At 39.1% G+C, this 13,345-nt stretch overlaps 1 protein-coding gene across 4 annotated transcripts in view; it reads right to left on the reverse strand.

The window, feature by feature from the left end:
- ANKIB1 (ankyrin repeat and IBR domain containing 1) overlaps positions 1-13,345 on the reverse strand; it is a 157,127-nt gene that overhangs the window by 31,345 nt on the left and 112,437 nt on the right. For all 4 annotated transcript variants that reach the window (XM_070369867.1, XM_070369865.1, XM_070369866.1 and 1 more), the window contains exons 8-9: positions 7,963-8,107; positions 5,390-5,556 (exon numbers count right to left, since the gene is read on the reverse strand). In XM_070369867.1, the coding sequence (XP_070225968.1) occupies positions 5,390-5,556; positions 7,963-8,107 (312 nt within the window). The remainder of the gene's footprint in view (positions 1-5,389; positions 5,557-7,962; positions 8,108-13,345) is intronic.

Consider the following 13,345-nt stretch of genomic DNA (forward strand, 5'->3'; position numbering starts at 1 on the left):
AGAATCAGTATCACAATGACTGATTGTGCTGTCAACACATTTTCTGACAGAAAAAAAGAAAAATAATAATGGAGGAAGAAGTCCTTTGCTTTCAAATAGAGTCTGAAAAAAATGAATGCCATGTCTTCCAAAGGCCGTACTTGCTTATTAGTGGGCTTGGCTCACTGAGGCCATGCTGCATTACAGAGCAGTCAGTTTTTCTTTTCTAGAACCTCACAGGAGGGCACAGGTGATTCCTCAATCGCTAATCAGTATGATCATGTCTGAGTGTTACAGCCCGTTGGCACAGTTTCTACTACTTTCCAATGCTGCTGCTGCTGCTGCTAAGTCACTTCAGTCGTGTCCATTAAAAGAAGCTTATAAATAAAGGAGGAGGCTAGAGCAAAAACCGTGAATGAGAGAGTGTTGCCACTGAATACTACTAAGTTTCTCTGAAAACTAAGGCATAAGAGAAAACAAGCCTCAACTTCTGCAAAGCACAGCAATGACAATGATGTCAGACGTCAATAGGTGACTGATATCCTGTGGTCATGTATGGATGTGAGAGTTGGACTGTGAAGAAGGCTGAGTGCCGAAGAATTGATGCTTTTGAACTGTGGTGTTGGAGAAGACTCTTGAGCGTCCCTTGGACTGCAAGGAGATCCAACCAGTCCATTCTGAAGGAGATCAGCCCTGGGATTTCTTTGGAAGGAATGATGCTGAAGCTGAAACTCCAGTACTTTGGCCACCTCATGCGAAGAGTTGACTCACTGGAAAAGACTCTGATGCTGGGAGGGATTAGGGGCAGGAGGAGAAGGGGACGCCAGAGGATGAGATGGCTGGATGGCATCACTGACTCGATGGACGTGAGTCTCAGTGAACTCCAGGAGTTGGTGATGGACAGGGAGGCCTGGCGTGCTGCGATTCATAGGATCGCAAAGAGTCAGACACAACTGAGTGACTGATCTGATCTGATCTGAATCTAGATCTTGCCATGTGTAGGGAGAGAGAGTATTCTGATAGAAATAATGAAGATACTGAAAGTTCTGCAGATACTGGAAAGCTAAATTCCTGAAGAAGTGTTAACTAAGACACCAATGACTGGTGGCAAATACTTTGACAAATTTGTCATCATATAGGCTAGTGGGAGAAAGCATTCTAGGTTCAGTTATTAAGGGCACAGAACTTGTTGGTGAACAAGTTAGAACAGAAAGGGCTATATTGTAGTGGGAAGAAAAATGCCTACTCCCACCTTCCCTCCTAACAATGAATATATTCATTCTATCCAGGCAGACATATCCTGGGGACAGCTCTCAGTTGATACTGTCACATTTAATTCTTAAAAAGAAGAAATTATTATTGGCATTTCTGATGGTTTTTACAATCATATTTAGAAAATATTTTTGAACTTTTGGGAGAAAGAAAGAAGCAAACCCTGAATCACATGCTTTTGTTTTATAAAGATCTCTCTTGCAAAGCTTCCTTTTGCATGAGGCAGATTTTTTATCTTTGAAACATGAGATAAGGGCAGCAGAATTCTCCTTAGAACTTCTTTTTTTCTTAGAATTTCTGATTACAGGCAAAGCTATGAATATAGTCAGTGGATATGAGTAGGCAGCTATGTAAAAACAAAAATGCCAATCAATGGTGAGAGAAGTGAAGCAATAGAGAAATCCTAGAAAATACATGTATCATATACCTAAATATATCAATCTCGTAGCTTAAGGAATTTCAAAACTGAAAAGTAACAAGGTTAAATCTTGAATTGCAGTCTTAGAAAATGATGATACTATTGGCTAAGTCCTACCATCCTGCCACCAGGAGGAGTAAATAAGCGTGATCTTAAATCCACGTGGCCATCCACAGACCCCTTAAACTGGGATAAAATTCCAAGTAGGACCTGTGATTTTGGCATACAGTTTCCAATGCAGATTGAGTATATCCAGCCTAATATTTTGGGTATGAGAAAGAGTAAACTGACATATTTCTCTAAACACTACACTGGAAATGTACAGCTTACAGCATCATGTATGCGTATGCATATGTATATTTTACAATCTAATCTATCTTGGTAGGTTTCTCTATTAGTTTCCATATTTTCAGTTAATCCAAACTTGCTACCTATAGCATACAAAGAGAGGTGGGGAAGAATACAAGAACATAAAAGCTAATTCTGAGTTAAAAATCTAATAAAAACTAGACCACAGAAACCACAGTTTATCATCTTATCTTCTACATATTTTACTAATTTGTGTTTTCTATTTTCTAAACATTTTACTAATCTGTGGTTTCCATTTTTGTAGGCTCTTCAAAAACCCTCTTAATCAGTTTTTTCTAAACCAGGGAAGCTTACACGAACCAGAGGGCTCAGAAAATGATTTTCCGAAGGATAGTACATAATTAGTAACATTCTAGGCAGAGTGCTTGAAGGTAGTAGAACTTAAGTTTCTCAAGAAACTCACTTCAAATAAGTTCTTTTATGTCCTTATTTTAAATACTCTTACTTTAAACAAAGTAGACTCATATTCATCTATGGATAATTTATCTACAATTAAGTTTATGTATATTCATTAACTCACTTCCCATTTCTGTTGCTGGATCCTTATCTCTTCTGCTGGGGTAATGAGGTGGAATTAAGGGTCAACCATTGAATAATAAAACATGTAAAATGAAAAATCTGTTGCTGCTGTTCAGTTGCTAAGTAGTATCCGACTCTTTTGTGATCCCATGGACTGGAGCCTACCAGGCTCTTCTGTTCATGGGATTTCCCAAGCAAGAGTACTGGGGAGGGTCGCCATTTCCTCCTCCAGGGGATCTCCCCAACCCAGGGATCAAAATCACATCTCCTGCATTGGCAGGCAGGTTCTTTACCACAGAGTCACTTCAGTCTAGTTCAGTCGCTCAGTTGTGTCTGACTCTTCGCAACCCCATGGACTGCAGCACGCCAGGCCTCCCTGTCCATTACCAACTCCCGGAGTTTACTCAAACTCATGTCCATCGAGTCGGTGATGCCATCCAACCATCTCATCCTCTGTCGTCCCCTTCTCCTCCTGCCTTCAATCTTTCCCAGCATCAAGGTCTTTTCAAATGAGTCAGTTCTTCACATCAGGTGGCCAAGTATCGGAGTTTCAGCTTCAGCACCAGTCCTTCTAATGAATATTTAGGACTGATCTCCTTTAGGATGGACTGGTTGGATCTCCTTGCCATCCCAGGGACTCTCAAGAGTCTTCTCAACACCACAGTTCAAAAGCATCAATTCTTCAGTGCTCAGCTTTCTTTACAGTCCAACTCTCACATCCATAAATGACTATTGGAAAAACCATAGTCTTAACTAGATGGACCTTTGCTGGTAAAGTAATGTCTTGCTTTTTAATAAGCTGCGCCACTAGGGAAGCCCAAAAGTAAAAATTAGGCATGTGCTTTTTAAATGTTGTGTAAAACTACCACATGTGGATACAGGTATGTGGATATACTCTAAGTATTTATTCAGTATTTTGTTGCTATTTTACTTGTTGAATCTGATTTAGTTATGAAAGTAGTAAACACTGTTTTTCTTTTATTAATCATTATATTCAAGCAGTTAGCATAGAAGCCTAGCAAACTTTTTCTGTAAAGGATCAGATAGTAAATATTTTGAGTTTTGCAGGCCACATGGTTTCTGCTACAACTACTCGATACTGTCACAGTCTGAAAGCAGCCACAGACAATACGTAAACAAACTGACATGAGCAGGTATGGCTGTGTTCTAATAAAACTTTATTTTAAAAAATTGGTGCAGACACTACGTTATTGACACCTGACCTAGAATTCACTGCTATATATAGGTTGGCAGTTCAAATAAGAATTTTAGCTAATGATAATGATGATGAGTGTAAGAAATAGATCTTTCATGGTAGGGACATTTCCATAACTATGCCCTTTTACCATCTAGCAGTGCTACAATTTGACTTTGGATTCTGATAGGTATACTAAACAAAGATTAGTGTTTTATATCCACCTCAAATATATCCTTGCATATGTGATAAATCTGGAAATGAGCAAAAAGCATTACAAATACTATTTCTTCCTCTGATCATTAAACAAAAACAAAAGTTATTATAATTGAAACTACTCTGAATAAAGTATAACGCTGATGTTAGACAAACACACAGTCAAGTGACTACACACACTGACTGTACATCCATTACTGATTTATCACCAGTTCATACTTACTGAGTACTCATCAGGCACTAGAAATTATATAAAACACAAGATACATGAAGTGGTTTCTAACTGGGACTGTGCAACAGAATCACGTAAGAGTTTTTTCTTCAAAATCCACTAAATCAGAATTTCACTTGTTAGGGTCTAGAATGAAAATATGGAAAAGCTGTTTTATATTAAACTCTGGGCATCCCTGGTTAAGTATCACTGCTAGACACTTCTACTTTAAGAAAAGATCAGATCAGATCAGATCAGTCGTTCAGTCGTGTCCGACTCTTTGCGACCCCATGAATCGCAGCACGCCAGGCCTCCCTGTCCATCACCAACTCCCGGAGTTCACTCAGACTCACGTCCATCGAGTCAGTGATGCCATCCAGCCATCTCATCCTCTGTCGTCCCCTTCTCCTCCTGCCCCCAATCCCTCCCAGCATCAGAGTCTTTTCCAATGAGTCAACTCTTCGCATGAGGTGGCCAAAGTACTGGAGTTTCAGCTTTAGCATCATTCCTTCCAAAGAAATCCCAGGGCTGATCTCTTTCAGAATGGACTGGTTGGATCTCTTTGCAGTCCAAGGGACTCTCAAGAGTCTTCTCCAACACCACAGTTCAAAAGCATCAATTCTTCGGCGCTCAGTCTTCTTCACAGTCCAACTCTCACATCCATACATGACCACAGGAAAAACCATAGCCTTGACTAGATGGACCTCTGTTGGCAAAGTAATGTCTCTGCTTTTGAATATGCTATCTAGGTTGGTCATAACTTTCCTTCCAAGGAGTAAGCGTCTTTTAATTTAAGAAAAGATATCAAACTCTAAATATTTTCTAATCTAAGGTCAATAATTTGGTATTAAAGTTCAAATTCATGGGTTCTAGCATCAAACAGAGACGGAGTCTAATCTCATTTCTGCCAGTTCCTAGCTATATAACCCAGGGCAACCACTCTGCATCTAAATTTCCTTATCTGTAAAATGGGTATAATAACAGCATTCCATTCACAGCACTGCTGGGAGAAATGAATATCTGAAAATTTTGACAAGGTGGTTGGCACACATCAAGCACACAGTAAATGTAAACTATCACTACTGTACACATTTTTTAATAAATAATAACGGTATCAAAAATACTACTTAAAGGCATGACTCAGAGTATAAAGTCTCTTTAAAAACTGTCAGAAAGGTGACTAGGCTATTCCAACTTGTCCTGTACTGACCAGCAGAAGAGGTGTCCTTTCCCACAGTCCACAGCAGGAGCTCTGAGCAAGGGGAAGCTGAGTGTATCAGACCCAGAGGTGTCTGATCCTTGTTTTGTCAGTCTGACTGCTCTTTCACAGCCTGGAGTAGGACACCATTTAATGGCAGGATTATTTTCAACAAAGGCCTGTTTAAACAGCAATAACAAAACATAAAAAAATATTTTAACTCTCAATTCTAACAGAGTGTAAATGTCAATTTACTTCAGAATGAATGAAATGAAACAGAATGAAATGAAAAAACAAAGAGTAGTCAGTTTCAAGAAATACTTAAAACAGTACTGGAATGTATTAAATAAGAAGGAAAAAAATGTGGCAATTACCTTAGTAATAATTTTTAAAATTTATGTATTCTTTAATCTAAGAACCAAGTACATTGATGACAGAATAAAAATGCAACTATTCATACCGAAAATGTGTAATTTAAAAATGTTTTCTCACAATATGCTACTTTTCTGATGGAAAATAATTATAATAAACAGAATTTTATTTCAGGATTAGCTGTATTAGAATAATAAATTTCTACATGGTACTTTAATAATACATAAAAATCAATATTACAAACACAGAGTTATCATATGATCCAGTAATTCCACTTCTGCATATATACCCCAAATAATTAAATGCAGGGACTGGAATAGATATTTGTACACCCATTATGCATAGCAGCATTACTGCTGCTGCTGCTGCTAAGTGGTTTCAGTCGTGTCCGACTCTGTGTGACCCCATAGACGGCAGCCCACCAGGCTCCCCCATCCCTGGGATTTTGGAGTGGGTTGCCATTTCCTTCTCCAATGCATGAAAGTGAAAAGTGAGAGTGAAGTCGCTCAGTCGTGTCCAACTCTTAGCGATCGCATGGACTGCAGCCTTCCAGGCTCCTCTGTGGAGTGGGGTGCAGTTGCCTTCTCTGAGGAGCATTACTAACATTAATCAAAAGGCACAAACAACTCAAATGTCCATGGATGAAAGTGTGGATAAACAAAATGTGCTACTACATTACTGGAATATTACTCAACCTTAAAAAGAAAGAATTCTGATACATGCTACAATGTGAATGAACCTTGAAGACATTAAGCTAAGTGTAATAAACCAGGCACATAAGGATAAATACTGTATGATTCCACTTACATCAAATAATATAATATTATATGGATATAATATGGTTTATAAGGACAAATGCTGTATGATTCTACTTATATGATTCCACCAGGCTTCCATGGGTCAGGAAGATCCCCTGGAGCAGGAAATGGCAACCCACTCTAGTATGCTTGCCTGAGAAATCCCATGGACAGCGGAGCCTGGCAGGCTCCAGTCCATGGGGTTGCAAGAGTCAGACATGACTTAGAGACTAAACCACCACTGCCACCACTTATATAAGATGCCTAGAAACACACAGAGACAGAAAATAGAACAGTGCTTTGTGGTGGCTATGGGAAGGGGAAATGGGGCATTTGTGTTCATGGAAACACAATGTTTGGGATGACGAAAAAAATTCTAACCGTGAAGGGTAATGATGGTTGCACAATAATGTAAAAGTACTTAATAACAACAAATTGGTCACTTAAATCTGTTTAAACTGGTAAAGTTTATGTGTATTTTATCACAATAATGAAAAATGTAAAAAACCCACCAATTTTATGATACTTTCTATGTTAAAGAAACAGCAGGACTTCTTTTTTAAAAGTCAATATATTAGGGTTCGGAGAATGCAACGGCACCCCACTCCAGCACTCTTGCCTGGAAAATCCCATGGACGGAGGAGCCTGGAAGGCTGCAGTTCATGGGGTCGCTAAGAGTCGGACACGACTGAGCGACTTCACTTTCACTTTTCACTTTCCTGCATTGGAGAAGAAAATGGCAACCCACTCCAGTGTTCTTGCCTGGAGAATCCCAGGGATGGGGGAGCCTGGTGGGCTGCCGTCTATGGGGTCGCATGGAGTTGGACACGATTGAAGCGACTTAGCAGCAGCATATTAAGGTTCAGACTATAAAAAAATCTGAACATGCCTGTTAAATCCCACAAAAAAGATTGGCATATAGTAATGAGTAACTCCTGAGTGAAAATAAAGAAGGGAAAAACAAGATGAAATAAACATTATACTTTATTATATGAAATGATTACTTGAAATATAAAAAAATCCATAAATTTCCAGGTTGATAATCTTTATTTCTAAATATTTATACTGAGGAGTAAAAATACATCATTTAGAAAATTTAAAATAGCTACTATTTAGGATGAGTGTTTTTTTGACCAATTAGTTACAAAAGTTCAACACCCAAACCAACAAACAGTCCTGCACAAAAGCTTTCTTTTCCAGTAAACTACTATTGCCAATTTTCCCTTTTACTTCTGTCATGATTATAAAACAACACTTTAGCTGAAAACTTTAATTTAGGCCACTACTCCTTTACTCTGAGAGACAAAAGCCAGAGTCCATTACTTTGCGTTCAAAAATAGAACAAAAATTAAAAATTTTAATATAGGTTTAATAAAATTTAAATTGTGGAGATTACACAGATAACTGGCAACATACCTTAATATCAAACTGTAGGTATCGTTTGTCCATCTCCTTAGAAACTACACTTTCTATTATATCCACAGGCACAAGTTGGAAGCAATCATATGCAGGGCAGAAAATGTTGTGAGCTTCACCTTCTTGAATTTTCAGATTCAAAAACCTAATACAATTGTCAATTGATAGAAAGAAAGGCAAGGATATAATTTATTTGCACATTCTAAGAATGTTTCCTGATGCTGAATTTTCTGTTAGAGTATAATTAAAACACATCAATAAACAAAGTGTGCAATATCAACTGTAATATATTAGCTCAAATAATTCACAAACACTGAGCATTTATTATCTGCCCAGCCATTCACTATATGACTATTTATTTATGCACGTCTATGTTTTACACATTTTTTTACATTTGTTTGCTTTGTCCTCTTTAAAAACTTGAAACAATATATTTAAGAGTAAAAACTTAGAAATAAGTGACTTAGAAAGGTCATATTCGATTCTCAATATTCTATGCCTTAAAAAAAAGACAGCAATGGTATAGATTTAAGCCACACAAAACTCAAAGAGATTTTTGAGACGGCACTGGAATATAGTGTAACTTTTAGAAGAAAAGGTTTTCTATTTATATTTTATTTAGATAAACATTAAAATGTGTTTCATGTCCTACTCTAGGCACACTGGTTGAGGTAGTAGGGAAAAGGCATCGTAGAAAGTGACAGGAATCTAACCCAAGGTCAATTAAGTGGTCAAGAGCAAGATTTGGAATTAGAGAATTCCAGGCCTGCCACTAACAAGTTGTATGATCTTAAGCAATTATCATTTAAGTGTACTGTGCCTCATATAAAGTGGAGATAACAACACGCACTTCCCAGAGTTGTTTTCAGATTATATGATATAATGTATGTGAAATATCTACATGGTGCTGGGCACAGAATAAAGAATTTAAAAATTTTACTGATGGTTTGATTATTAAGAATATTTCCCATGGAAAAAGAAGAAACAAACTTTTGAACTGTGAATTTCCCTTTCCTGAGGAGATATATATTAAAAAAGAAAAAAATGACTAAGACTGATGTCAAAGACCTTACAGTCTACGTTTTGTTCTAGAAGTTTGTGGTTTCAGGTCTTACATTTCAGTCCTTTAATCCATTCTGAATATATTTTTATGCATGGTATATGAAAGCAGTCCAGTTTGATTTTTTCATACGTGACTGTCTAGTGTGCCCAGCACCATTTACTGAAAATATTAATATTGTCTCTTCTCCATCATATATTCTTTCCTCATTTGTTGTAGATTAATTGCCCATGTAAGTGTGAGCTCATTTCAGGGCTCTTTTATTCTGTTCCATATAGCTATGTATTTTTGTGCCAGGACCATACTGTTTAGGTAACTGCAGCTCTGTTGCTGTTCTTCAGTTGCTCGGTCGTGCCTGACTCTCTGCGACCCAAGGACTGCTGCACGCTAGGTTTCCCAGTCCTTCCCCATCTCCTGGAGCTTGCTCAAACGCATGTCCATCGAGTCGGTGATGCCATCAAACCATCTCATCCTCGGTCGCCCCCTCTCATCTTGCAAACTATATTTCCCAGTATCACGGTCTTTTCCAATGAGTCAGCTCTACGCATGAGGTGGCCAAATTACTGGAGCTTCAGCTTCAGCATCAGTCTTTTCAATGAATATTCAGGGTTCATTTTCTTTAGGATTGACTGGTTTGATCTCCTTGTAGTCCAAGGGACTGTCAAGAGTTTTCTCCAACACCACAGTTCAAAGGCATCAATTCTTCGGTGCTCAGCTTTCTTTATGGTCCAACTCTCACATCCATAAATGACTGCTGGAAAAACCATACCTTTGACTATGCGGATCTTTGCAGTAACGTTTAAAATCAGGGAGTGTGACAAATTTAACCTCATTCTTCTTTCTCAAGATTGCTTTGGCTGTTAAGGGTCTTTTGTATTTCCATACAATTTTTAGAATCATTTGTTTTAGTTATGTGAAAAATGTCCTCAACAATTTTTAATAGTGTAAGGCATGCTGAGACTAAAAATTTGAGAACTGCTAACTACAAACTTGCTTTTTCAACAAAGCAGGAATCACTTCCTTTTAGCTCTGAACAGGTTCCCTGTGACATCAGATATAATTTATCTTAATAGTCCCCTGTCACAGTGCACAATGCACATAGATATAGTTAATATATGATGATGTTTTAAAATTTTATGTATTCTAAATACACCAGTGCGGCGCTGGAGTGGTGAACGGCTGAGAGGAGCTACCCCAGAGCCAAGGTCAGTAGCGGCGGCCGTGAGGAGATACCCCATGTCCAAGGTAAGGAGCAGCGGCTGTGCTTTGCTGGAGCAGCCGTGAAGAGATACCCCAAGTCCAAGGTAAGAGAAACCCAAGTAAGATGGTAGGTGCTGAGAGAGGGGATCAGGGGGCAGACAGACTGAAACCACAATCACAGACAACTACCCAATCTGATCACACAGACCACAGCCTTGTCTAACTCAATGAAACTAGGCCATGCCTGTGGGGCCATCCAAGACGGGCGGGTCATGGTGGAGGTCTGACAGAATGTGGTCCACTGGAGAAGGGAATGGCAAACCACTGCAGTATTCTTGCCTTTAGAACCCCATGAACAGTATGAAAAGGTAAAAAGACAGGACACTGAAAGATGAACTCCCCAGGTCGGTAGGTGCCCAATATGCTACTGGAGATCAGTGGAGAAACAACTCCAGAAAGACGAAGGGATGAAGCTAAAGCAAAAACAACACCCAGTTGTGGATGTGACTGGTGATAGAAGCAAGGTCCGATGCTATAAAGAGTAATATTGCACAGGAACCTGGAATGTTAGGTCCATGAATCAAGGAAAATTGGAAGTAGTCAAACAGGAGATGGCAAGAGCGAACGTCGACATTCTAGGAATCAGTGAAATAAGATGGACTGGAATGGGTGAATTTAACTCAGATGACCATTATATCTACTACTGTGGCCAGGAATCCCTTAGAAGAAATGAAGTAGCCATCATAGTCAACAAAAGAGTCCAAAATGCAGTACTTGGATGCAATCTCAAAAACGACAGAATGATCTCTGTTCGTTTCCAAGGCAAACCATTCAATATCACTGTAATCCAAGTCTATGCCCCGACCAGTAACACTGAGAAGCTAAAATTGAACAGTTCTATGAAGACCTATAAGACCTTCTAGAACTCACACCCAAAAAAGAAGTCCTTTTCATTATAGGGGACTGGAATGCAAAAGTAAGAAGTCAAGAAACACCTGGAGTAACACGCAAATTTGGCCTTGGAGTACAGAATGAAGCAGGGCAAAGGCTAATAGAGTTCTGCCAAGAGAACGCACTGGTCATAGCAAACACCCTCTTCCAATAACACAAAAGAAGACTCTACACATGGACATCACCAGATGGCCAACACCGAAATCAGATTCTTTGGAGCCAAAGATGGAGAAGCTCTATATAGTCAACAAAAACAAGACCAGTTGCTGACTATGGCTCAGATCATGAACTCCTTATTGCCAAACTCAGATTTAAATGAAGAAAGTAGGGAAAACCACTAGACCATAACGGTATGACCTAAATCAAATCCCTTACGATTATACAGTGGAAGTGAGAAATATATTTAAGGGACTAGATCTGATAGACAGAGGGCCTGATGAACTATGGACGGAGGTTCATGCAATTGTACAGGAGACAGGGATCAAAACCCATCCCCATGGAAAAGAAATGCAAAAAAGCAAAATGGCTGTCTGAGGAGGCTTTATAAATGGCTGTGAAAAGAAGAGAAGCGAAAAGCAAAGGAGAAAAGGAAAGATATAAACATCTGAATGCAGAGTTCCAAAGAATAGCAAGAAGAGATAAGAAAGCCTTCTTCAGCAATCAGTGCAAAGAAATAGAGGAAAACAACAGAATGGGAAAGACTAGAGATCTTTTCAAGAAAATCAGAGATACCAAGGGAACATTTCATGCAAAGATGGGCTCAATAAAGGACAGAAATGGTATGGACCCAACAGAAGCAGAAGATATTAAGAAGAGGTGGCAAGAATACACAGGAGAACTGCACAAAAAAGATCTTCATGACCCAGATAATCACGATGGTGTGATCACTCACCTAGAGCCAGATATCCTGGAATGTGAAGTCAAGTGGGCCTTAGGAAGTAACACAACGAACAAAGCTAGTGGAGGTGATGGAATTCCAGTTGAGCTATTTCAAATCCTGAAAGATGATGCTGTGAAAATATTGCACTCAATATGCCAGCAAATTTGGAAAACTCAGCAGTGGCCACAGGACTGGAAAAGGTCACCTTTCGTTCCAATCCCAAAGAAAGGCAATGTCAAAGAATGCTCAAACTACCGCACAATTGCACTCATCTCACACGCTAGTAAAGTAATGCTCAAAATTCTCCAAGCCAGGCTTCAGCAATACGTGAACCGTGAACTTCCAGATGTTCAAGCTGGTTTTAGAAAAGGCAGAGGAACCAGAGATCAAATTGCCAACATCCGCTGGATCATGGAAAAAGCAAGAGAGTTCCAGAAAAACATGTATTTCTGCTTTATTGACTATGCCAAAGCCTTTGACTGTGTGGATCACAATAAACTGTGGAAAATTCTTCAAGAGTTGGGAATACCATTCCATCTGACCTGTCTCTTGATGAATCTGTATGCAGGTCAGGAAGCAACAGTTAGAACTGGACATGGAACAAAAGACTGGCTCTAAATTGGGAAAGGAGTACGTCAAGGCTGTATATTGTCACCCTGCTTATTTAACTTATCTGCAGAGCACATCATGAGAATCTGGGCTGGAGGAAGCACAAGCTGGAATCAAGATTGCCTAGAGAAATATCAGTAACCTCAGATACGCAGATGACACCACCCTTATTGCAGAAGGTAAAGAAGAACTAAAGAGCCTCTTGATGAAAGGGAAAGAGGAAAGTGAAAAAGTTGGCTGAAAGCTCAATATTCAGAAAATGAAGATCATGGCATCCGGTCCCATCACTTCATGGCAAATAGATGGGGAAATAGTGGAAACAGTGGCTGACTTTATTTTCTTGGGCTCCAAAATCACTCAGATGGTGACTGCAACCATGAAATTAAAAGACACTTACTCTTTAGAAGGAAAGTTATGATCAACCTAGACAGCATATTAAAAAGCAGAGACATTACTTTGCCAACAAAGGTTCGTCTAGTCAAGGCTATGGTTTTTCCAGTGATCATGTATGGATGTGAAAGTTGGACTATAAAGAAAGCTGAGCACAAAATAATTGATGCTTTTGAACTGTGTTGTTGGAGAAGACTCTTGAGAGTCTCATGGACTACAAGGAGATCCAACCAGTGCATTCTAAGGGAGATCAGTCCTGGGTGTTCTTTGGAAGGAATGATGCTAAAGCTGAA

Source organism: Bos mutus, chromosome 4, assembly GCF_027580195.1.
Source record: "Bos mutus isolate GX-2022 chromosome 4, NWIPB_WYAK_1.1, whole genome shotgun sequence".
Classification (NCBI taxonomy): domain Eukaryota; kingdom Metazoa; phylum Chordata; class Mammalia; order Artiodactyla; family Bovidae; genus Bos; species Bos mutus.